A 27215-nucleotide genomic window follows, 5' to 3' on the forward strand; every position below is an offset into this window, starting at 1 on the left:
CAACCTGTAACAGGGAGAGAAAAGCAAACTGCTCAGGGTATTAAACATTGCACCCTTGAAAATAGGTAGGTGTGACATTTCCAAGGTTAGTTTTGTTTATCCCATGATCCAAAAGTGTAGTAGGAAAGGGAAAAGGAGCCACAATAAGCTCCTTCTTTGGTGGAGAACACTCCACTCTTTACTGCCTGGAACTCCACCATGATTGTTTCAGGATTTTCACAGTTAATCTCATCTTTTCACTACTTGACACTTGTTCTGATCCTTGGTTGCTACAGGATTAGGAAACTCACTTGCAACCAAATGTATGACTGCTAGCTCAGTCTGGACAATGCAGTGCAGCGTCCAATCCCAACACCCACACAGAAATGCAAGGATCAATGTGCCTGTAAGTGCTGGAGCCTGAACAGCAAACCTCAGTGAGACTGTCAAAATGAAGCCACTTCAGGTAGCTCAAATACCAGGATCTAGGAAGGTAGCTTAATTGGACTCAAGAGGCCCTAGAAATTCTACACAAACAAAAGCAAAGTCTGACATGTAGCCTAACCTGGATCAAAAAAAAAGACAGGGATGAAGCTGGGCAGTGGTGGCACATGAACAGAGGCAAGCCTGGTCTACAGAGAGAGTTCTGTGACAGGCACGACTACACAGGAAAACCCTGCCTCAAAAAGCAAAACCCACTTCAACCCCTATAAAAAGCCAGGCACGGTAGTCCATGCTCATAAAACCAGCACTAGAAAACCAGATCCTCAGAGTGTTAGCCTCACTAGTTCCGGATCAGTGAGAGATCCTACCTCAAAAAGTTCTCAAAAAGTAAAACAGGAGAAAGGGCCCAGTGGTTAGGAGCTGCTCTTGCAGAAGACCCAGGTTCATTCAATTCCCAGCGCACACATGGTGGCGCATAGCAATCCATAACCCAAGTTCCAGGGGATCCAACAGGCAGGTACATGGTACATACACAGGAAAACATTCATACACACAAACCATTTCTTTTTCTTAAAGGTAAACAGTGCATACACATGTACGCACACCCACTCACACGTGCACACACGCGCTCACCTACACGTAAGAGAAAAAAGAAAAGTTCCTCTTAAAAACCTAATGTTGCTTTAAAACAAATCACCAAGTTCTTAGAGTTAACGTTTAATAGACAATTAAAAAATAAAAAAGGCTGATTTCCGTGACTGGTAAATCAAATGGTCTACCTACAACAGACTTCAGGCCATTACCAATAGTGGAAGGCTAACCACCCCAACCCTGTAAGGAAAGGCATATCTTGAATCAAACTACATTTGTGTTTAAGCGTGAGTTTTTCTTCTGGCTTCTCAATGTTGCCTGGCAGAAAAATGGTTCAGTGCTCACTTCTGCTTAGAGAAATATTCTTTGCTCTTCTGGACATCAGGCTTGATGGTATCACCGCCAGGTTGCCAGCCAGCTGGACACACTGCAAGAGAAAGCATCATTAATTAGTAACCTGCTCAACGGTGTGTATCTTCCTCCACCCCTCCTCCATGAACACAGGACTGACTGGTTGATGGTGGCAGGATATGCTGAAAAAAATGAAGGAAGGAAGATTATGAGTTCAAGACAAGCCTAAGCTATATACATTTTTTTGTGGCACATGTCTTTACACCAGAATTCAGAAAGCAGAGGCAGGCAGAGCTCTGAAATGAAGTTTAAGGCAACCCTAGTCGACACACTCAATTAGAGCCAAGTGAAACCTGTCTTGGCCAAATCCCAGGCTAGCCTATAAAGTGAGTGAGACTGTCTCAAAACACAAAAGTAAAAAGAAATCTAAAGCAACTGGAGAGATAGGTCAGTGTGGACCCACAGCAGACAGGTGCTTTGATCTCAACACCTTCTAGATGGTGCTGGTACCTCCTCATACCCACCCACATACATAGTTCTAAAAAATAATGTATCTAATCCTGGGGAGGCAAAAACATAAAAATTACAAATACAAATCTGATTCTGGGTCAGTCAACTTTGCAATCTGTCACTCAGGCCTTTGGTATAAGAGTAGTAACATAGAGCTGAAGAGATGGCTCAAAGGTTAGGAGCACTGACTGTTCTTCCAAAGGTGCTGGGTTAAATTCCTAGCAACCACACTAGCAACCACATGGTGGCTCACAACCATCTATAAATGAGATCTGGTGCCCTCTTCTGGCCTGCAGGCACATATGCAGGCAGTATACTGTATAAATAATACATAAATCTTTAAAATATTTTTTCAAACATTAACAATAGTTAAATTCTAACACAGCCCTAACCTACTACATCTCACTTATTTGCACCCAAAATCTAAGCAATAAAACTACATGTCTAATTATGTCTAATGATCTGTCTAAAAAATGACAAGCCACTAAGATTTGTAGATGGTATTTTTATGTTCTATAAAATACTACTTAAATTTAAGGGGGGGAAATGTTAGCAAAACATCTACAAGAGGTATGAATGCAGCAAGATCTAGTCTCAAACAAAAGAGACAACTTAAACAGCACAAGGTAGTTGCCAGGACAACTGGAAGTCTACATAAGGAGTATGTTCAAACTCTACCTCACCTTACATACAAACGCTATGTAGTTCTGGCTATACTGAAACTCTGCAGACCAGGCTAGACTCTGAATCAGAGATCCAGCACATCCAGTGGTTATTTAAAGAGATGAAAAAGTTCTACAAATACGGGAGATATATAAACACACAAATACTTAAAATGCTGAATTATTTTATAAGAATAAAATTCCAAATAGCAACATAAAGCACTTAGTGACTTGCTGGCATTCTTTCACTCCTTAAACAAAACAAATGATGGAAAACATGATCTGACAGTTGGTTATCCCAGCACCAGCACCCAGGAAGATGCAGAAAAAAGAAATTTTCAAGCTCAACTTTGGCTACAAAGGAGTTTGAGAGTAGCCAGAGCTACATCAGATCCTCCTTCCCCCCTCCCTAACTCAAAACCAAAAACCAACAACATTACCACCTCTGCTTTTCTTGTATTTCAGAATCCCAAAGGCAGCAACCTCCAAAACTCAGCCTACACCCCAGGGCTTGTTTTTTGGTTGTGTGGGTGTGTGTATTAAGGCAAGAAGTCACTTATGCAGCCCACGCCAGACTCCAATTTGCAGCAAGCAAATTTCCTTGTGAGTGCTGTGACTACAGGTGCAACCCATCAACGTAACTCCCAGCATTAAATGCAAACTACAAACGAACAGCACTTCTACATGTGCCATTCCATTAGTAATTAAGTGCCTTGACTCCTGTGGCAAGTAAAGGGTACTTTCAAGCTTTCATGAACTAATGAAAAAAAAATATAAGAATGGCTGTATTTTCTGCACAACTACTAGCTGGAAATAAAACGAAAGGAAATCTGATTTTTCCACTTCCATTTAAGAGACATGTATTCATCAAAGTCTAGTTATACAAGGCAGGTGCCTCTAAATCCCAGTACTCAGGAGTGAAGGAAAAAAAAAAGAGAGAGAAAGCTAGTAATACAGCAGGAAGACATCTCCTTTTCTAGTGTGACTATCGAAGAGAAGCCTCTTTGGTCCACTGCTATGATGATCTCAATAGTCAGTTTTGAGCAGTGTATACATGGAAAAACTAAATGACAGGACTAGAGAGAGCGCAATAGCAGCATCTGCTGCTCTTGCAAAGGACCAAGTTTCAATTTCCTGCATGGATAGGGATGGCTTAACTGTCCTTCATTTTGCCCAAGGAATCCTATACTTACTCCTAACTTTTGAGGTTACCAGGCACACAAACATGCACACATAAACACACTCAAGGAAACACTCATACACATTAGAAAGTTTTAAAGAAATGGGACACCCCGCATTCTCTAAATGACAACTTAATTGAAACTTGCTTCCAGTATTTATGACAATTAAGTCATTTTCAGGTTTTCTTTCTTTTTAAAAAAACCTGTGGTATGTATGAATGCTCTGATTTCATGTACACCTGCATAACAGTAGAGTGCATCAGACTTCAGTATAGACAAGTTCAATTCCCTCCAAACACATGGTGGCTCACAACCATCTATAACAAGATCTGGTGCCCTCTTCTGGCATGCAGACACACATGCAGACAGAATACTCCATAAAAAATAAATAAATCTTAAAAAAAAAAAAACAACAAAAAAACAAAACTCCCAAATAATGTGACAGGGTCCTCTGACCTCCACTGGTGTGTTGTGGCATGCACCCACATACACAAAATATTTAAATATACAAATAAAAGGAGTCTGGTGGGATGGAGAGATGGCTCAGAGTTTAAGAGCACTGACTATTCTTAAAAAGGTCCTGAGTTCAAATTCCCAGCAACCACATGGTGGCTAACAACCATCTATAATGAGATCTGGCTTGCAGGCAGAACAATGTGTAAATAAGTAAATCTTAAAAAAAAAAAAAAAAAAAAATTATGGGGGGGGGAGGGAAGCCTGACATAAACCTTTAATCCTAGCACTCAGAAGGCACAGGTACCTGGATCTAAGTTCAAGGCTAGCCTGGTCGACACAGGAAGTTCCAGAACAGAACAGCCAGGGATAAACAAACAAAGCCTGTCTTAAAAACAAACAAACAAACAAACAAACAAAAAACAAAAAAAAAAAACAAAAGAAATGAAACAAACCTAGCCAGGAATGGTGGCTCATTCCTGTATTCCTAGCACTAGCACTTGCGATGCTGAGGGAGCTCTGTACAAGTCTGAGATAGCCTGAGCTATGTATTCGAAGGCTGGCAATAGTTACATAGAAGATAGTCTATCAAAAAAGGAGAAACATACCAAACCATGTTTAGATTTTACAAGGATTAAGCTTTCTTTTTAAAAGATATATCCATTCTACCTACCTACCTACCAGTTTATTTATTCATTCATTTGTTTTTCAGGACACAGTTTTTCTGTGTAGCCCTGGCTGTCCTAGAATTCGATCTGCACACCAGGCTGTCCTCAAATTCGGCGACAGGTCTGCCTCTGCTGGGATTAAAGGCGTGTAGCACCACTGCCTGGCCTTAAGATTTTTCGTATGTATGCCATGTTTTCTCTCTATGTATGTCTCTGTATCATGTGAATACAGTACCTGAGGAAACTAAAAGTGGATGTTTTTTTCCCCCAAATAATACTTTCACTGATTACATTTATTCTCCCCCTTCCTAGGCACACTCCCCAACCTGTGTTTTCCCCCCAAAAAGGAAAACAAAAATAAAAAGTCCAAGTCCACGTTGTATTGCCTAAATACATACTCAAGCATGATCAAATTCCCAGTAGCCAGTCCCTTAAAGAGAGTCCTGAGCCGAGTGCGATGGGGCATGCCTGTAATCCCAGCACTCAGAGAGCCAGAGGCAGGAAGAGCTCTGTGAATTCAAGGCCAGTGTGGTCTACAGAGTGAGTTCCAGGACATGGAAGGCTACACAGAAAAACCCTGTCTAAAAAAACAACACAAAACAAAGAGCCCTGCCAGGCAGTGGTACTGTACCCTTTAATCCCAGCACTTGGGAGGGGGAGGCAGAGGCACAGACAGATCTCTGAGTTCTAGGCCAGCCTGGTCTAAAAACCTAGTTTTAAGGGGCTGGAGAGATGGCTCAGAGGTTAAGAGCACTGGCTGCTCTTCCAGAGGCCCCCAGTTCAATTTCTGGCAACTAATGGTAGCTCACATTTATAATGAGGATCGGGTGCCCTCTTCTGGCATGCAGACACAACACTGTATACAAAATAAATTTTTAAGATGTATTTATTTATTACAAATACAATGTCTGTCTGGATGTACACCTGCATGCCAGAAGAGGGCACCAAATATTCTAGATGGTTGTGAGCCACCATATAGTTGCTGGGAACTGAACTTGGCACCTCTGAAAGAACAGCCAGTACCGTGAACCTCTGAGCCATCTCTCCAGCATATCCCCCTCCCACAAAAAAAAACCCAAAAAAACCCAAAAGCTAGTTGTAGGACTGCCAGGGATACAAAAAAGAAACGCTTCTCAATGAAACAAAACAACACAAAGTCCTTCCCCACCCCTACCCTAGCCAGAAGCCATCACTTCAGGATCCCCAAAAAGTCCTCTTCAATGGCTGCCCACACTGCTCCTTGTTTTTGTAGGGGGAGAAGGGGGGGAATATGGGTGGAGAAGAAGAGACGTGGTCAACAGAAGTTGGGGACCAAAGTAACAGAAATTGTGGCCTATCATATCTATTATGGAAATAGAATCCAGTTGTCTTAACCACTGAGCCATCTTTCCAACCCCTATTCTTTTTTAAGATTTTTTTTAACGTTTTTCATTTTATTTCATATGAGTACTCTGCCTACATGTATGTGCAGTACATGTATACAATACCCAAGAAGGCCAGAAGAGGGTTAGACTCCCTCGACAGGACTCACAAGATAACTGTCTGCCAGCCTGTGTGTTTGAGTAATCAACCCCCAGTCCCAGTCCTGGGGGGCGGGGAAGGGAGGAGGAGAAGAATCACCCAGTGCTCTCAATCCCTGGGCCATTTCTCCAGCACTTATTTTTGTATCTCTTTGCATATGAGAATCCAGAGACAATAAGAGGATGTCAGTTATAAACAACTTGTTATGAATGCTAAGAACAGAATTCAAGTTTTCTGGAAAAGCTGCATGTGCTTCCTTCTAACTCCCAAGCTGTCTTTCCCTTCCTTCAGTATCTTTGGAAGGCAAGACCTCGCAAACATGTACTCTTGGCTAACCTGGAAGTTGCTATTTATAAGACAATGGCCTTTCGAGGCAATAGTGTTCTGTGCCTTTAATCCCAGCACTCAGAAGGCAGAGACAGAAGGATCTCTGAGTTCAAGGCCAACCTGGTCTACAAAGTTGAGGTCCAGAACACCCAGGGCTACACAGAGACCTTATCTCCTAAAAATAAGCAAATAAAATAATAGTGGCCTCAAACATAGAGATCCACCTGCTTCTTCCTCCAGAATGCTGGAATGAGGAGTGTAAAAGATGCGGTATGATGCCCGCTGGGTGGCAAGGGCTCCACAACCCATTAAAAGACACAAACTTAACTCTTTAGTCTAGCTTGGCCTGGAATTTGCAGTACTGTTATCTTTTCAGGATATAGGACTAAGCCACTAGAAGTAGCAAGAACAGACTTTTACATGGCACAATTACATTTGATCCTGTAACTACTATCTACATACACACCTTGTTTTTAAGCACGTACCTAGCCCAGGATAAGCCTGACCTCAGGCCTCCTCCTTCTCCCCACAAAAAGTGCTAGGATTATACTAAGCCACATCCCCAGTATTAGTACCAATGAAATAACGATGCAAACAGATTTTACATGAAGATGTTTAGTAGATGGAAATGGAGAGAGAAGAGAGGGTAGGACATGGTAGGGGGAAAAAAGGGGGCACCCCAACAGAGAAAAAGGAGAGCAGGAGAACGAGAGAGTTAGAGGGCAAGAGAGCCACTAAGTGGTGGGTTGATCCTTTAAGGAGCAACCTAACCACACCTGCCAGGGGTGGCTACCTGGCGGGCAAGACATAATGACATCACAGGTTGCTAGGCAACCCAGAAGCAGGCTGCCTAAATACTAACACCCAGCCCCAAAATGTTCTTTTTTTAAAATAATCTTTTTATGTTCATTTGGTATTTAGCCTGCACGTATATCTGTGTGAGGATGTCAGATCTTAGAGTTACAGACAGTTGTAAGCTGCCATGTGGGTGCTGGGAATTGAACTTGGGTCCTCTGGAAGAGCAGTCAGTGTTCCTGACTGCTGAGCCATCTCTCCAAACCCCCAAAATAGATTCTTGACAGCATGCATGATAGACACAAACCTCAGAATAGAGGAGCCCTCACGGAGCTACATCCCCAGAACCATAGATAACGTTAAAGAGTCTTATGCGTGAGTTTTGTCTCCATTTATATATCCGCACTACATGCAAACCCTATGTCACTTATGGTCAGAAGAGCATTGCACTCCGGAGAAATGAATTTACAGATTGTTGTGAACCACCATACGTGTTCTGGGGATCAAATCTCCAGGTACTCTGAAAGAGGAGCACGTTTATTTAGCCATTAAAATACCTCTCTAGTTCCTTTTCTTTATACATTTTCTAAAAGAAAATTTTCCTCGAAAAAAATAAATAAAAATAATTTTTTTTCTTTATTACTAGCTTTAGACAGGGTCTATTATGTAGCTCTAGCTGTCCTGAAACTATGCAGACCAAACTGGCATCAAACTCCTAGCTTGCCTCTGCCTCTTGACTGCTGGAATTAAAGCCGTGCACAACCATACCCAGCTTGGCTGTCCTCAATGGTGAGATCCTGCTCAAACCTGTAGCACTCAGCGATTCCAAACTAGCAGAACATAGTGGAGCATAAATCTCAACAAAAAGCCTGTTTTCTTCTCCAGGCTTATCTACTACCCCACCCCAACAGATCACTACTCCAGACTTGTATAAACACAATTACCCTTTTATCTAATAGCCTTTGCATCCACCACAAGGCCAATGACTTACCTTCACCATGTTTGTCAGTGAACTGGAAAGCCTGGACCAGTCGCAGAATCTCATCCACAGATCGGCCAACAGGAAGATCATTTATAGTGATCTGGCGAAGGATGCCTTTATCGTCAATAATAAAGAGGCCCCTGGGTATAAGAGATTAAAGAATTGAGAAATAGATACTGTAAGTCATATTTTGTTGTTAGAAATCCTAAGGAAATGGGTACCCCCCCCAGAGTTATACCAGCTTCTTACTGAGACCACTACATTAAATAATGCAATGAGAAAGAAATTTGCAGAATGCTTGCCTAGCATGCAGAAAAACTTGGGTTTGATCCCCAGAACCAAACAAACCAAAAAGAATGGTACACAAAAAAAAGTGGAGAGAGTTGATTAGGAGTTCAAGATTACCCTCAGCTATTTGACACCATTTCCAAAATAAAACAGGTTGAAGGTAAGGCATGGTGACATATGCATATAAATTCTAGTACTTGAGAGTCTGATAGAACGATCACTAGTATGAGGCTAAACTGAACTAGATGGCCAAGTTCAAGGCCAACTTGGGCTATATTATATATATAAAAAAGCAAAGAGGCTGGGGAGAGATGACTCAGTAAAGTACTGCTCTTACAAGTATGAGCACCTGAATTTGAGCCCCAGAACCTATTTAAAAATAACAATTATTATTATTATTATTATTATTATTATTATTATTATTTATTGGCTGGGCACGGTGACACACACCTCCAATCCCAGCACTTGGGAAAGTAGAGGCAGGCTGATCGCTGTGAATCCAAAGCCAGCCTAGACAAAAGCTAAGACCAAAGTGAATCCGGGACAGCCAAGGCTACACAGAGAAATCCTGTCTCCAAAATAGAGAGAAAGAGAAAAAGAATGAAATTACTAATTTATGAAAAAAAATCAAGAAGTTGGAGAGATGGCTCAGAAGTTAAAAGAGCACTGGCTACTCTTCTAGAGGATCTGGGTTTGATTGTCAGCACTCAACTGGTGGCTCACCATTTTTAACTCCAATTCCAGGAGATCCAATATGTTCAGGTGGTGCACATACATACATAAATGCAAATATTCAAATGTATACAATAAAAAATTTAAATTAAGCATGCAATCCCAACCCTGAGGAGATAGAACAGTCAAATCCCTGGGGCTCCCTTGCCAGCCAGCCCAGCCTACTTGGCAAGTCCCTAGTCAATGGGACACTATCTCTAATAAACAGTGGACAGAGTCTGAGGAACAACACTCCAGGGTTGTCCTCTGACATACCTGAAAGAGATACCTTCATCAGCCTTCAAGACTCCATAATCCTGAGCAATGGCACGCTTGGGATCTGATAGCAAGGGAATGTTCATGGGTCCTAATCCTCCTTGTTTCTTGGGTGTATTAATCCTACAGCAAAAGGCATTCATAGAATACATTCATTCAGACCTTGTAAAGCAAGAATAGTAACCAAACCTATCCTCACCTTTCTGATACCCTTCATCTAGCTTTCTCCTCAAACTTCAAACTTTTTTCGAGGAATGACGTGAACAGCCCACAATACAGTGTGGACAACAGTGTGTATCAGAGAGCAGCAACTCAAGCTGCTTTGCCTCTACTAATAGGAAGAAAGAGCAAGTCAGAGCCCAGAAACCAATACTTAATTCTACCAAACCTCTAAATTTTCTCAATCTCAAGAAATCCACCCATACTGCAGGTATTGTGGTATACACCTGTAATCCCACCTACTCATGAAGCTAAGGCTGGAGGTACTACAAACTGAAAGGCAGCTTGAATTACATATTAACCCTAATTAAAAAACAAAATTCCACAGGTCAAATGAACCAAAAACTTTACCATGCCAGATGACAGAAGTGAGAATCCACAGAAGCTCCAATCACTTGGCAATTGAGTTTTTTAAATTCTTCTGCTCTATCACTGAAAGCAATGATCTCCGTGGGGCAAACAAAAGTAAAATCAAGAGGGTAAAAGAACAACACAACATATTTTCCTAGAGAGAAAAAAAGCAATCAAGATATTAGTTTTGAAACTAAGATTCTGACTTAGGGGTCCTGATACATGCCTATAATCACAGCACTCTGGACAGGAAGACTACTATGAAGAATCAGGCCAGCCAGGGTTAGAAACCCTGTCTTAATGAAAATTTTTTTCCGGGAATTCCTTTGCAAAGACATTTATATGTTAGAAGTCCCTCCATAGTCTTTGGTTGCTAACTATAAAAGAAACACTATTCAGTCTAATTATATAAACTCAAGGCCATAATCCCAGGACTTGAGAGGCCAGAAGACAAGGAGAATCAGGAGTTTGAGGTCATTCAACAGTTAAGAGCTCCCTGCTATAATTGAATTCCCACGATCCACATACATGTGTGATACATATATACATACATGTGTAATATATACAATACAACCACACATATTGTTAACTAAATTTAAGTTAGAAAAAGTAATCAAACAAAGACAGAAAGTCCAAGTCAGAGCTCTTATAAAATGATGGATGAATTGAGTTATCTCATGGGTAATTTTCTACCCTTCCCTCTTCTTATGGGTAGGAATTCTTGTTTCTGCTGTTAAGATGTGGTATTTAGAACTAGCTGTCTCCATCTATCTTGAATAGGATCGTGGGATTATAGACTCCAACTAATGAATGCTATTTTTTATTTTGTAAGTAGGTTCCATGAACTAAGATAAAATTGATGCCCACTCGTTTCCAGCCTTCATGGGTAACGCTTAAATAATGTCATGAAATACAACAAATGTGTTCCTAACAAGTCCAAGGTGTGACAGGAAAAATGTTACACCCAAAAGTACTCAAAATATTGGTAGGTAAAAGGACTTCTAGCTCTAATTTTACTTTATCCCCAAATGAGCCACAAAGCCTCTCACTGTACCTAATGGCTAAACCCACTGCAACATTTCCAAATATCCACTTATTTTCAGGGAGCAACTGTATCTCAAAGTCAAAACAAGCAGTCCTTGACTCATCTAAGCAATCTCTGTGGCTTTGCTTAACAAGCACTTTGAAACCCCAGCAGACCAACCCCTACAGGGCAGAGAGCAAGCAATCCCTATATCATGTGCCAGGGTCACTTCCCAAGAGGTGCTGTATAAACTGTTTGCCAATAAGAGTTCCCCACAGGGCCCACAGTATTTGTTCTCATTCCAACAACAATGCGTGATGTCAGGAAATCTAACAATTATTTTACTCAAATACCAGAAACTCAAATATACCACTAAGAAAGGAACATTTAACACGAAGAATCGAGGCTTGCACCTAAGTAATCTATATTCTCAATGGTCCCAAAAGACCTAATACTGCAAGGCAAGAGAAGAATGGGAATAGAGAAATAGCTCAGCACTTACTGCTACTCTTGCAAAGAAAACTTGTTGGGATCTAAGCATCTACAAGGCAGCGCACAACTATCTGTAACTACAGTTCCAGGAGTTCTAGCACCCATCCATACAATCTGTACACACATGCACACGAAGAGCATGCCCATGAGGGCGTGCACATATGCACACAAGCAAAAACATTCATACACATAAAAATAAATACACCTTTAAAAAAATAAACGGGCGGAGACACGGCTCAGAGGTTAAGAGAACTGGCTGCTCTTCCAGCAGACCAGAGTTCAAGTCCCAGCACCCACGTGGCTGCTCACAATTGTCTGTAATTCCAGTTCCAGGGGATCAGACACTCTCCCATACATACATACAAGGTAAACATCTGTATGCACATAAATTTTTTTTTATTTTAAAAATTATATACAGGCAGAGTACACCTTTAACCCCAGCATTTGGGAAGTAAGACAAATCTCACTGGCTTAAGGCCAGCCTGGTCCACAAGCAAGTTCCAGGACAGCCAAGACTACACAGAGAAACCCTGCCTCAATAATAGATAGGTCAGGTGGTAGGTTTATGTTCTGCCTTTGTTTGACAGGGTCTTATATGCAGCTTTGGCTGACCTGAAATTCAGAGATCCACCTCATGCACCACTCCACCCAGATACGTGGCCAATTTTTGGAAAAGAAAGGGAAGATGGAATATTAACAAACCTGCTAAGTATCTGTGTGAAATTATAGCAACATTAAAAAAAAAAGCAACTGTAATATCAAGTCTTCCCTGTGAGCAGACACAAAGCTTCAGCTCCAAAGATTCTATGAGTAAATGTGGAGTTTCCTTAAAAAAAAAAAAATGAAGGGGACTGGAGAGTTGGCTCAGCAGTTAATCACAATGGCTACTCTTTTTGAGGCCCCAGTACAAGCTGCGAAGGCACAAACATCTGTAATTCCAGTCTCAGGAGATCCAATGCCCTTCTCTAGCCTCCTTAGGCACCACATGCACATACCGCACAGACGAAATCAGGAAAAACACCCACCCATACACATAAAAATAAGAGAAAGGGAGATGGCTAAGCACGACGACAAATGCCTTTAATGAAAGCAATGCCAGGCAGATCTCGAGTTTGATACCACCCTGGGCCTACATATCAAGGTCTGGGCAGCCAGTGGGATACATAGCACGATCACCTCAAACAAAAAAGCAAGTGAGAATGACAGTGCACATGCACATACACACAGAGTGAAAGAAAAAAGGGAAGGAAGGATGAACCAACAAAAACAAAACAGGGCAAGGTGGCACATGTCTTTAATCCTAACACTCACTACCTCTAATCCTGGCACTACTGAGGCTACGGCACAGTGAGCTCCAGGACAGCCAGAACTACACTGAGAGCTTGTGTTTTCTGTTTGTTTTTTTAAAAAGGGAACACTGGAGAAATGGCTTAGTACTGAATGCTTTTTCAGATCTGGGTTCAATTCCCAGCACCCACACAGCAGCTTGCAACTGCCTTTAACATCTGAAACCCTCACAAAGACCACAGACATACATGCAGGCAAAACACTAACATACATAAAAGTAAATTTAAAAAAAAAAAATGGAAAAAGAAATAACCTACAACCAAAATAAACAGGTGATGATGGGGGATGGAAATCAGTGGTAGTGGGTTGCTAGCATAGATTGAAGCCCTGAATTCAATCCCCAGTACCTGAAGATACAAGAATCCCCCAATAAAGTGCATGCCACTAAAAAAGTAATCAGGGACCTGATAGACTAGGGTCAGATAAAAGGGGAGGAGGACCTCCCCTATCATTGGACTGGGAGAGGGGCATTGGAGAAGAAGAGGGAGGAAGGGTGGGATTGGGAAGGGATGGGGGAGGGGGATACAGCTGGGATACAAAGTGAATAAACTGTACCTAAAAAAAAAAGTTTTTAAAAAAGTATTCAGGTAAATGTTAAGATAAAATAAAGCACTCTTTCTCTAGAAACTTATATCTACAGTATCTATCCTTGTTATCACTGTACTAACCATGACATCAACCATCAACGTTAAGTGGCCTCTTACCCAATATAATTCTTACCTTTGTATTCACTTAGGCTGATATCTTTGAATTGTCCATCTGGCATAACAGCTGTGGCTTTGAAGTTGGGGGCAGGATGCCCAATTTTTGCATTTCCTGAAGACATCTTTCTATCTGCTGGAAAAGGCAACAACAAAAAAAAATGGAAGCAAGCCTTTTTCCAAATGATCAACAATTTTCACCTTCCTAGGAAATTAACTGTTGTTCAGTCAAGGAATGGTCCAGTGGCCTTGAATACATTGCAAGCACAGGCTGGCAATCATGGGTCACAACCCAAAAGCTCCAACTTCTGGGTAATAACAGGACTGAATATAATGAGCCTTTGTTTTCACATACAAACAGCTCCACAGTGTCTAAATAGATCGGGGCTCTACCACCCTTTCTAAACCAGTTTTTGCAATAGCAATATTTTATCTTGTATAATAGGCAGAAGCAGGAAAGTAAACGGAAAAGACACAAGAATCCAAGCAAATCTTTCAAAACTTTAGGTGTCCTGTTTGTTTTCTCTGCATAACTTTTTGAGGCCTTGTCTTGCATTTATTTTTTTTAGGTTTCTACCAAGGACATGGGGCATAATAAATACCAGCACTCTGGATACTGAGGCAGGAGGATACTGAGCTCAGGCAAGACAGAGAATTGTCTCAAAGCTTCTGTAGCAGGGACGTTATGTAGGTTCAGGCTAAGGCGCTTGCTAATGAACTTATGCTACTCCTGAAGCTGCATGAAGACGGAGAACTCACTACTACAGGCTGCCTTAACACCAGGGCCCACAAACACACAAAATTTCCTGCCTCTGGACCAAGAACCTCGGCAGAGGTTTAACAAGGGTCACTTCACCGGCAGGATTTGGAGTAACAAATGTAATCCCAACACTTGGGGAGTAAATGCTGAAGGTCAGGAGTTCTAGCCAAATTGGAGAACAACCTTGGTTACATGAGACCCTCTCTTAGAAAAAAACACAAGTCAATGCATTGTTAGAAACGGATTTCTGCACCATTTACCCAGGTCAACAACAAGATAAATTGTTAGGAGTCACAACATTAGGAGCTCAACAGTTAAGAGCCTGCACTGCTCTTTGCAGAAAACCCTGGTTGTGGGATGGAGAGGTGGCTCAGAGGTTAAGAACACTGGCTGTTCTTTCAAAGGCCCCGAGTTCAATTCCCAGCAACCACATGGTGGCTCATAACCATCTAAAGTGAGATATGGTCCCTCTTCTGATGTGCAGGTAGAACGTTGTATAAATAATACGTAAGTTAAAAAAAAAAAGAAAGAAAGAAAAGAAAACCCTGGTTGTTTCCAGTACCCACTTCGGTGGCTCACAATCTCCTAGAGCACACGCAGGTGCCACACAAACACACAAAATGAAAAAACACAATCTAAAAGATTTACACCCTCGATCTGAATGCTCCAAGTTCCAAATTTCTTGGCTCGTAAAGCCAATAACCGGAAGAAATGCTAGAGGCGTCGACCACCGTAAACTTCTAAAACCAATTCTTCATCCATCAACCTCAAGTTTTTCTCGAGGGCGTGCCGCAACGCAGCAAGTCCCTCTCCGATGTGCCCGCTAACGTAAACCACCTTTTTCTTAACAAACTTGCTTTGCAAGATGGCCCGGCACATCCAACCAAACCCGCAACACTGACTTCCGGCTGCTGCGAAGCCTCTTCAGGAGAATCGGACCAGAGCGCCCGAGGAGGTCACGCCCCAACCCCGCTGGAAGTTCCTGCCACTCGGGCCATCGCCCACCCACACCCGCAGTCGGGCTCAGTCGGAGAGAGCCCCGTCTGCCCGCGCCAGCCTACGCCCTCTATGGGACAGCCCGAGAGGAGGAAACTCAACGTTAGTCCTGGGTTCCCACAGGTTCGGGAACTGAGGGCCACGTGAGAAAAACGAGCAGCGCTCCAGCTCCCCGGGAGCGGGCCCCGGCCGGTCGCTGCGGCTCGGGACGGTCCCTGCGGGGCCGGGGCCGGGACGCCGGGGCCCGCCAGGGGCAGAAGGACCGCGGAGTAAGGCGCTCACCAGAGTCGAGCAACAGGTCCCACACACACGACGGTGCAACCGCAGGAAGACGACGCCCGAGCGCGCGGGGCGCTGCCTTTATAAGCCACAAAGTTATCGCGAGACTCGGAGCGGGCCGGGGGTGAGGGAGGAGGGGGACCTAGCCGACCCCGCCCCGCCCGGCGGTCCTGCGTGGAATGACTCAGCGCTTTCCCGGGGTGGGACCGGAGTTGGGGCGGCGCGGGGGGTCTCAGTAAGCGCTCGGGCGTCCGCTGCGGCTGTTTGCAGCTGTGGGAAAGCGCTGCCCCTTCTAGTCAGGTATCCCGGGAATCCTGGCCTCTCGACTGCCGGGACCCCGCGTGCTGTCCATTCAGGACTCAGACTAGAGGAAGGGTCTTCCTGACTGTCCGTGGAAAACCACGTCTGGAGTTGCCCTGCGATCGGAGAACTATGCACCCAAATATTTCTCCATTTTTTTTTCCTCAGCCCAGCCTCGAAAAACCTGTTCTAGGGCTGGAGAAGATGTCTCGGCCGTTACGAACAGTGGCTGCTCTACCAGAGGACCTGGCCTCAATTCCCAGCATCCCGTGGAGGACTGTAAGTCCAGTTCCAGTGGATCCAGTACCCTCATAAAGACACGCAGGCAGAACACCAGTGCACATAAAAAGAAATCATTCAAAACAAACAAAAAACTGTTCTAGTCTGGTCCTCAGGAACCCTCACCACTTAGGGTAGCCTCCTCCATTGTTCTCTGATTATTGGATGTTTTTCTATCCCTCACCCGTTTCTTCCACTGCTCTTAAATCTTTCTAAATCTGATCTTGTCACGGATCTGATTTGTGGTTTGTTCTTTTTTAAAAAACGAGGTCTCTGTGGTTAATTTCCTGAGTTAAAAGTCTCTGTTCCAAGCTGGGCAGTGGTGGCACACAGCTTTAATCCTAGCGCTGTACAGAGACAGGTGGATCTCTTGAGTTTGAGGCCAGCCTGGTTTACAGAGTTCCAGGACAGAAGGGTACAGAGAAACCCTGTCTCAAAAAAAGAAGGAAGTTGGGTGTGGTGGCGCACTTCTGTAATCCCAGCACTTGGTAGGCAGAGGCAGATGGATCACTGTGAGTTCAAGGCCAGCCTGGTCTACAAAGTCCAGCGTCCAGGACAGCAAGGACTACATAAAGAAACCCTGTCTCTAAAAACAAAAAGAGCTAGAGAGAATCCAGGCTTGATGGTGCATGCCTGTAATGCCAGCACTGGGGAGGATGAAGTAGGATGTGTTTTTGAGGCCAGTCTGGTCTACACAGGAAGTCCCAGGATCAGAAGGACAACATAGAGAGACCTTGTCTCAAGGAGAAAGTTAGATAGGGACCTGATACTATTGATTAAAAGCTCAGAGTTCTCATTTTATAACACATGCTTTGTGTGATTTAGAGACAGAGATGGATGTAATCCAAATCCTACCCTCGACAAAGTCATGCTACAGTGGCAAGGCAGACATGTAAATAAAACAACTAAAAGGTTTTTTTTTTTTCTTAGCTGTACCGGTTATTGTTTAGGCATAATGGTCAATTCAAGGAACAAATGAAAGTCAGTAACACTGTTAGAGGAATATAAACCAAGGTCAGAAACAGCTTTGCAGGAAGTAATACTTTCTGAGTCTTCACTCAGAAAAGCATATCCTCTCGGGGAAATCTAAGGGGTATTGGTTTTCCGGTTTGAACAGAGAGACTTGCAGCAGTTCTGTGTTTTAATTGAGGAAGATAAAGGTACAGTAGAAATAATAGTTAACGTCTTTATAGTATTGTAAAAACTAAGTATTACGAGCCAGGTTTGCTGATGCCTGCCAATAATCCCAGCACTCAGAGGGCTGAGGCAGCCTGGACTACAAAAGAGAAAGTCTCAAAAGCAAAAAAAACAAAACAAAAACTACCATCAAACTTAGGTATAGTGCTAATGAACATTAATTATTCACATTAAAATACTAGATTTAGGGGCTGGAGAGATGGCTCAGAGGTTAAGAGCACTGGCTGCTTTTCCAGAGGTTCTGAGTTCAATTCCCAGCAACCACACGGTGGCTCCCAACCATGTATCCATCTATATTGTGATGTGTTGCCGTCTTCTGGCCTGCAGTTGTACATGCAGTCAGAACACTGTATACATAATAAACAAATACTAGAATTAGAAACTGGGCACCATGGCACACGCTTATAATCCCAGCACTCTGGGAGGCTGAGGGAGGCAGATCTTTGTGAGTTTGAGACCAGCCTGGTCTACAAAGTGAGTACAGGACAACCAAGGCTACACTGTCTCAAAAAAAAAAAAAAAAATCCTATAATTAGCTAGATGTGGTGATACCTCCATTAATACCAGCACTTGGGAGGCAGAAGCAGGTCAGTTTCTGAGTTTGAGCCCAGCCTGGTCTACACAATGAGTTCTAGGACAGCCATGGCTACACAGAGAATCTCAGCCTTGAACTGAAGCCCCCCTCCCCCCAAAAAAAGATAATAGATTTATTCCATTTTATAGGCAAGAAAAGACAAGGCTTAATAGGATTACATTTTATATAAGGTCACATATAAGGAAAAGCGCCTTTTTTTTCTCTCTCTGAGACAGGGTCTCACTACGTAGTGCTGGCTGTCTTGCAACTGACTCTATAGATTGGGCTGGCCTTGAACTCAGAGATCCACCTGCCTTTGCCCCCGGAATGCTTGGATTAAAAGCATGTCACACTGCCACTGGCTGGAACACTGACTGTTCTTTTGGTTTTGGTTTTGGTTTTCCTAGGCTTCTCATGACTCTTCTTAGTGACATAGTAGGATAAAATAGGGGAAATGCTATGTCATGCTAGCTGGGTATCTGAAATTTTGGGTATTTATCATCCTTTACAACAGTAGTGACTTCTTTTTCCTTTTCAGCATGAGAGTGACCAGTTAGTTCTCATTATTCATTTCCAGTTAGTCAGTGGAGGTGTTAACCCCCACAACTCCGCATAGCCGTTAAGTGCTATGTCATGCTGCCTGAGCATCTACCTTTATAAATATTTTTGACATTTATCAATTCTTTCAACAGTACTTTTTGTGTTCAGTTGCTTTTTGGTGTGTGTGTGTGTGGTATATGTATGCTCATGTGTGGTATGTGCTCAAGTATTGTGTGTGCTCAAGTGTGTATATGTATGTGGTATGTGAGTGTATGCTCATGCATGGTATATGCCTAACTGTGTGTGTATAGGAGTGTGGTATATGTGTATATGTTCATGTGTAGTATATGCTGAAGTGTGTGGAGTGTGTGTGTATGAGTGTGATATATGCTCAAGTGTATGTGTGTTCATAGGTGCTTGTACATGAACACTTGAGCAGAGACCAGAGGAAGGTGTTGGTTAAGTCTCTCTGAAGAAGCAGGGAAGGTGAAGTCAAGCTGGTGGAGATGCTCTTCCTCTCAGCCCACACAGATGGGGTCTTATAGACAGATCTATGTGTCTACAGCAGGCTCCCCCCCCCCCCCGCCCCAGTGGTGCTGGGATCTGAACTCAAGTCTTCGTGTTCATACAGCAAGCACTTCTAACCATTGAACCATCTCTCTGGATCCTTGTTACTTTGTTTTTTCCTTCTCACCCTCTGAGGATGAAGAATTGTCATTATTCATTTCTTTCATATGAGAGCAAGGTGGGCCAGAGCACAGGTTTCGGGTGTAGCTGGTCTTTGCTATTTTGCAGGTTCTTCTTTTTCCTACCCTAAACCCCCAATTTCACCCCCTATCACTGGAGAGGAGAGAAAGAACAGAGGGGAGAGATCCCCAAATCTAATTTCTTTCCTTTTGTTTCTTTTTTGAGCATTTCCACTAACAAACCACAGGTAACCCCCTGAACAACTAACAACCACCAGCCCCACCTCTTGGGGCCCTAACATGTATCCTATGAAAAATTGCCTGAATTTCAAAAGTCACACAATCACAGAAACCATCTGCAGCTGACAAAACTACACCTCTGCTAGAGCACAAGGCAAACCACAGTCAGCTGGTTTGGACAGGTTGAAGCAGCTCCATATCCCCACACCTGGAATTGAAATTAAAAGATATTGTTACAGTATTTCCGGGTTTTTCTAAAGAAACAAATTCCAGAATTCTCACTACATTCAGGCATCAATTTTATTCTCCCACCTTTTGGTTCCTGGGGATGGGACTCGGATCAGGCTTGGACTCAGGTTCCTTTACCTGCTGAACCATTTTGCCCAGCCTTTACCTTTTGAAACTGAGGCTCACTATATAGCCTAGACTGGCATGACCTCAGGGTAGTTTTCCTGGCTCAGCCTACTGAGATTACTGGTGTGAGTTATTGGCATACTTTTTAAAAAACTCTTTTATTTACATTTCTTGTATCTCTTCTCTCTACTCCACCCCAGTCCCTTCCAACATCCTAACACTAGGTTGGAGAGAGAAGGGGTTAGTGGGAGAGGGGGCCTAATTCTCTATTTAGCTGCTTCCTGCTGGTTAGTGTCCCGGGATTCCTTGGAGCCAGCCCAATCCTCACTTCAGGAGATCTCCAACTTCTTGTCTCACTGCCTCAGTCATAACCAGGAGCCATGGGGAAGCAGCAGTAGCCTTGTTCTTTCTCGGAGCTCCTCATCACTCTCTGGGCTCTGGCATTTATTCTCTCTCCAGGGTCCTCAGATTTCAACTATCTGCAAAGAGCTCCTCTCAGAGCCCGAACGAGGCGAATAGTTTGCTGCTGCTATGGACTGTCTGAATCAGTCCGACATCCCGCACCTGGGATTAAAACAAAAACATGTTTATATTCACAACAAGTTATGACAGATTTCACACGTTTTCTAATTTTATATTTTGATACTATCAATTGAACCTTCCATGAGCGCGGCAGAAACCATAGAACAAGCTGCACATGTAGCCGTGCTCCAGTGCCAGCAGATATGACAGCCTCTGGCCTCCAAAGAGTATGAGGTACAATATATGAGTATGTGTGTGTCTTATATACGTGGTGTGTATATACACTGCAAACATATATATGTATGTATATGCATACATGTATATATTGCAAGGAAAACACTCATACACATAAAAATAAAATGTTTAAATATTTTAATGAAGAAAATCACTATCTAGATCATCAAGAAAGCTCAGGGGTGAAAGCACTTGCTGCCGGTCCTGATAGCCTCCGCCTAATTCCCAGAACCTACATGGTGAATGGAGAAAACTCATTCCCGTAAATTGTCCTTTGATCTCCACCTGTATGCCATGGCAGGCAGGAGGCAGGTAGGCACGCACAAGGGAGGCCCTGTCTCAGATATTAAAAATAATAGACTTAGAATCCTAAATTAAAGAATGGATAATTTGAAGATGTCTCATCTTCATGAACTGAAAGTCAATATGGGAGACTGAGCTGGCTCAGCAGGTAAGAGCACTTTCTGTTCTGTTTTTTTTTTAATTAAATTTTTATTTTTTATATTAATTACAGTTTATTTACTTTGAATCCCAGCTGTAGCCCCCTCCGTCATTCCCTCCCAATCCCACCCACTTTCTGTTCTTGCAGAAGACCTAATTTCTGTTCCCATCACCTAGGTTGGATGGCTCACAACTACCTGTAACTCCAGCTCCAGGGCATACAATGCCTCTGACCTCCACAGGCACAAACACCCATGTACTCATTCCTACAGATATCCTGGAATTCGCTCTGTAGGCCAGGCTGACCTCTGAGAAATCTGCCTGCCTCTGCTGGGATTAAAGGCGTGCACCACTACCGCCTGGCTGGCTTTTCTTTCTTTTTTTCTTTTTGTCTTTCTGTCTGTCTTTCTATCTTTCTTTCGATGTAACTGTGTAGGAGTTTCTTGCTTGCACGTATGTATGTGCACTATGTGCATGCTTGGTATCCATGGAGGCCAGAAGACAGTTTTGGATCTCCAGGTACTTAAGTTACAAGACAGTTGTGAGCCATCTTGTGGGTACTGGGAACTGAACTCATTTCCTCAGGAAGAACAAGTTCCCTTAACCACTGAGCCATTTCCCCAGCCCCCAAATATAGCTCTTATTTTAAAAAAAATCAGTGTGGAAATGCAAATGGAAACATACAAGTTAAGTTTGGTGGGACGGGTGCATGAAGACGGTCCTGACTGCTAGAGTAGGTAGGGCTCCTATCTTGCCTACATCCTTGGATGGGTGACTCAGTTTTACCATGGTAGGTTTTTTTGTTGTTGTTGGTTTGGTTTGGTTTGGTTTTTGTCTCTATAAAGAAGCATACAATCTTTGAACATAGTGTTCTTTGTCAGTAGTTGCCTTGGGCCTAATTTGTCATAAGAGACAATTAGGTGACTCATGAAAAGCCATTGTTCCTTCTTCATAGCTAACTGTATATAACAGGCAAGGCAGCTCCATTAATGTCCAACAAATGTGTATAATGCAGAACTCAAGTAGGCAGTCATTTTTTATATTAAGCCCTGCTAATATAATGACTACCTGCTCTAGACGTATAAATCCTTAAAATTAAACCTATAAACTGTTAAAGCTATGAGCTTTATTTAATTGTAACAAATACAAAAGAAAATCATGGAAACCAGACCACAAGATGGCTCTTTTATGAAGTAAGTCTGGTGATTCACAGTATGTTTGTGTTGAAGCTGAGCATGACAGCACATTCCTGTAATCCCAGCTCTCTGAGGGCAAAGGCAAAAACAGGACTACTGCAAGTTTGAGACCAATTTGGTTTACTTAGTGAGCGCCAGGTTAGCCAAGGCTACTATTATGTTGGTTTATTGGTTGGTTGGTTGGTTGGTTGGTTTATCTATTTATTTTTAGATCTGAGGTCTGAACCCAGGGTTTTGCACTGCTAGGCAAGTGCTCTACCACTGAGCTAAATCCCTAACCCAGGATCTATTTTTTTAAGTTAATATTAAATTTTATCTGTGCACCAGAATTAGTTGACCACATCTTTATAAGTAAAAATATTTTTCTGTCATTTCTCAATCTTGGCGCTATCAACACTTAAGGTCCTATAATCCCTTATTATGGATGGGGACCCATCCTGTGCATAATAAGATTTTTTTTATTATTTCATTTTATTTACATCCCAAGGGTGCCCCCTCCCTCTTCTCCCAGCTGTACCTTCCCCTCCTTCTCCTTTCCCCCCAGAAAAGGGAAGCCCCCTTCTTTCCATATCAACCCTCCCCAGCACCTCAAGTCACATCAGGCCTGAGCATATCCTCATCTCCTGAGGTCAGGCCAGGCAGCCCTGCCAGGAGGAAATGATCAAAAGCAGGCAATAGAGTCCATATTAAAGGACCCCCGCCCCTACACTCGCCCAGCACCCCATATGACCAAACTGCCCATCAGCCACAGATGTGCGGGGGGCCTAGGTCCAGACCATGCATCTCTGTTGTAGGAATTTAAAATTTTGGCTGTTGAGCTATATACTCTTTATTATTTGCCCTAAGATTATCACGGTGGTATTTTTAACCCACGATCACAAATAATGAGACACAGACACATGTTAGATTTATAATTGCCTTATTTACCTTGGGCCAGGCAGATATTTCACTTACACTGTCTCAATATCCTCACCATCCATCTCCCAGCCCCCATCCAATGCCATCCACCTTAATCTTCCTCAGTTGGACTACCTTTCATCCATAATCCCATGGTACTTATACTCTTCATCTGGGCCTTTTCACACCATTAGTGGAGTCCTTCCATTACCCACCTGGTGTTTTCTTCAGGCTAACCCATCCTGGTGTCCGCCTCCTTTCTCTCATCACATCTGTCTGTTTCCCATGATCCTCTCTGTCCTCCAAAGCCCTGGAACCTTATCCACACCCACCCCATTCTGCCCTGCCCAGGTATAGGCTGTTTAATCAACCAATCAGATATGTCTTAGGGAGCTTTACAAAACAGATAGGTGTAACCAGATCGTGTGTGTGTGTGTGTGTGTGTGTAACCAGATTTTAAGAGTAAGTAACATGCATCAGACCAATCTCCAACAATAGTCAATAATAGAGATAATAGTAAATAATAAGAAGGTGTTAGGCTATATATTATTTATTACAACAGTGCTCCTTAGCCGATATCTCAGTCTCTGTATGCCCCATAGGACTGGATTAGTTGTCTCTTCTTGGTCTTCTTGTCCCCTCCAGGTCCCTCCATCTTTCCTCCAATACTTCCGCAGGGCCCCTGGAGCTCTGCCCCATGCTTGGCTGTAAGTCCCAGCTGCTGGCTAGAACCTCCCAGTCAAGTTAGGCTCCTGTCTGCAAGCATGGCAGAGCATCATTAATAGTGCTGGCTCTCTACCAGGGGGCATAATAAAATATTTAATAACATCTTGGCCTCTGCCCTCTAAATTCTAGGAGCATATTTGTTACAAAATCATTCTACACTGAGACCCACTGAGCTAGAGAAAATGAAGTAAGTGGCTGGTGGACTCCCAGCCTGTGCCGTCTCCAGCGCATTTGACCTCCCTGGCAGGGTGAGTATTGTCTTCAAGAAGCAGGGAGAAAATATCTTTGTGTGCACCTGTATTTCTAGCTCTTTGTCCTTTCTTGCCAAAACATTGCAGTTAAAAGAGTGATGATGAGCGGGGCAGTGGTGGCTTTTAGTCCCAGCACTCAGGAGGCAGAGGCAGGTGGATCTCTGAGTTTGAGGCCAGCCTGGGCTATTACACAGAGAAACCTTGTCAAAAAAAGAAAGGGAGGGAGGAAGCAAGGAAGGAAGGAAGGAAAGAAAAGAAAGAAAAAGAGTGATGATGTTGGAACTTCATGAACATTCTCTATAGTATCTCTTTGGATTGCTTTTAAGAGAAAGCCATAGGGGCTGGAGAGATGGCTCAGTGGTTAAGAGCACTGTCTGCTCTTCCAAAGGACCCGGGTTCAATTCCCAGCACCCACATGGCAGCTCACAACTGTCTGTAACACAAATGTCAAGGGATCTGACACCTTCACACCAATGCAAATAAAATAAAAATTAAATTAAAAAAAAAAGAGAAAGCCATAGTCAGTAATCCTAGCACTTGAGAGGCAGAGGCAGGTGGATTTCTGTTAGTTCAAAGCCAGCCTTGTTTACATAGTGAATTCCAGGACAACCAGAGCTATGTAGAGAAACCCTGTCGCAAACAAACAAACAAAACAAAGAGTCATAGCTGCTTTGCCAATTGACCCCCCCCCCCCGCCGAGTGAAAAAGTCACCAAAGACTGAGAAAGCATACAAGAAAAGAGCGCTTTATGTCTGAGCTTACCTCTGAGCAAGAATGTCTCAATGATTCATTCTTAGTCCCACCACACCTCTAACCACAGTGATCTCACCTCCCTTTAATGCTCTTAGTCATGTTCCCTCGACAGACTACACACGGTAATCCTAGAGGCTGCTCCACAGTCTCTCCTTCCATGTTCCCCTAAGGAATGACAAGACTGACAGATGGACCCTAATCTGAGACTGGTGAAACCAAAAAGGGTTCAAAGTAGCATCATCTCATGTGGATGAGTCGGGGGACACCTGACAAGAGTCTAGGAGGACTGGTAAAGGCTCCTAAACCTGATCATCAGCCCAGCATCCTGGCACACATCTGTAATCCCAGCACTTGGGAGGCAGAGGCAGGCAGATCTGTATAAGCCTGGTTTAAATAGCAAGTTCCAGGCCAGGTTCATGAGCCAGGAGATGCCCATTCTAGTTAATACAGTAACAACAACAACAACAACACACACACACACACACACACACACACACAGACAAAACTCTGCAGATCATTGAAGCTGCATTCATCATTGAAGCTGGATTTATATTAAACATTCTATTGTCCCAACTACACACATGTGACATGATTTTCAAATTCTAGCTGCTGCCTCTTGCATTTGCCCAGGCAGCAAGTTCAGGCTCCTCCTTCACTCGATATACAAGGTTCTTCACCATCTCACACCTTGCCCTCCTCCCTCATGCAACCTGCTGCTGCCCCAGCTACAAGGGATGTTTGCATTATCCTGAATGTATTATGATTCTGCAGATGACTCTGCTGCCCCACGTCCTGTTCACTGACTGCTTAACTCTTGCTTGTGTCTAAAAACAGCTTAGTGTCACCTGTTTTGGAACAGCTTTCATGACAGCCCCTCCTCCCCGATTTGTTTTTTGTGTCTTTTATTTTGTTTTGGTTTAGTTTTTGTTTTTTGTTTTGAGACTGAGTTTTTCTGTGTAGCCTTGGGTGTCCTGAACTCCCTTTGTAGCCCAGACTGGCCTCGAACTCACAGAGATCCATCTGCCTCTGCCTCCCGAGTGCTGGCATATACCATCTTGCCCAGCTCTTTCTTTCTTTTCTTTTCTTTCTTTCTTCCTTCCTTCCTTTCTTTCTTCCTTTCTTTCTTTTGTGCCTTTTGTGTATATTCTGCTTGTATATATTTCTGTCATAGAGCACTATCACATCTATAATTGTTGATCACTTATTTTTCTTTCTCCAATAGACTAGCATCTGAGTAAGCCATGGTAACCGTGGTTTTAAGTACCTCAAATCATTGAAACAAAACTGGTTGAAGGCTGGAGAGATGGCTCATCAGGTAAAGGTACTTGCAGCCAAGCCTGATGCCCTGAATTCAATCCCTGAAATACACAGAGGAGATAAAGAGAACTGACTTCCAGAAGTTGTCCTTAGCCCTCCACTTGTGCACTGTGCCCCCACACAACCACACAGCAATAAACAAATGTAACAATAAACATTTAAACAAAAACCCAGAAAACTTGTTGGGAGACATTGTCCTGAAGTGTTCATTATTTAAGATAGGGCAATTAGCCAGGCAGTGGTAGCATACGCCTTGAATCCCAGCACTGAAGAGGCAGAGGCAGGCAGATCTCTGTGAGTTGGAGACCAGCCTGGTCTACAGAGTGAGTTCCAGGACAGCCAGGACTACATAGAGAAACCTTGTCTAGAAAAAGAAAAGTAACAACTTCAACTCTGCATCCTAACATCCAGCACATGGTCTAAGCAGTTGGTACTCAGTGAATGTGGAATACACAAATTCTTTAGGTGGAAGGAGATTCCTGCTGGGCATTGGGCACATTTAATCCCAGAATTCAAGAGGCAGAAGTAGGTGGATCTCCATATGAGTAAAAGGCTGGCCTGCTCTACATAATGAGTTCTATGCTAGCCAGAGCTGCACAGTGATACCCTACCTCAGGAGAGAAAAAAAAAAATTGCTATAATGAAATATGCTGTTTTTAAAATGAAAAAAAAAAAAAAGCTGGGTGGTGGTGCACACCTCTAATCCCAGCACTTGGGAGGCAGAGGCAGGTGGATCTCTGTGAGTTAGAGGCCACCTGGCCTACAGAGTTCACAATGGGATCAAATAATCCTGCAACAAT

General features: G+C 43.1%; 1 protein-coding gene and 1 long non-coding RNA gene across 2 annotated transcripts; one reads left to right on the forward strand and one right to left on the reverse strand.

Annotated features, from left to right (window-relative positions):
- Window positions 1-1124: 1124 nt before the first annotated feature.
- On the reverse strand, window positions 1125-16051 carry Prdx1 (peroxiredoxin 1). Its single transcript, XM_021633422.2, has 6 exons — window positions 15912-16051; window positions 13893-14009; window positions 10310-10463; window positions 9740-9862; window positions 8474-8604; window positions 1125-1441 (listed from the first exon to the last, which is right to left on the reverse strand). The coding sequence occupies exons 2-6, from the start codon at window positions 13996-13998 to the stop codon at window positions 1356-1358; spliced, it is 600 nt and encodes a 199-aa protein (XP_021489097.1). The 5' UTR covers window positions 13999-14009; window positions 15912-16051; the 3' UTR covers window positions 1125-1355.
- Window positions 16048-26852, forward strand: LOC132653029 (uncharacterized). Its single transcript, XR_009590663.1, has 3 exons — window positions 16048-16487; window positions 24224-24342; window positions 26321-26852. It is a non-coding gene; the product is annotated as an uncharacterized LOC132653029 (long non-coding RNA).
- The last annotated feature ends 363 nt before the right edge of the window (window positions 26853-27215 follow it).

Source organism: Meriones unguiculatus, chromosome 3 (genome assembly GCF_030254825.1).
Source record: "Meriones unguiculatus strain TT.TT164.6M chromosome 3, Bangor_MerUng_6.1, whole genome shotgun sequence".
Classification (NCBI taxonomy): domain Eukaryota; kingdom Metazoa; phylum Chordata; class Mammalia; order Rodentia; family Muridae; genus Meriones; species Meriones unguiculatus.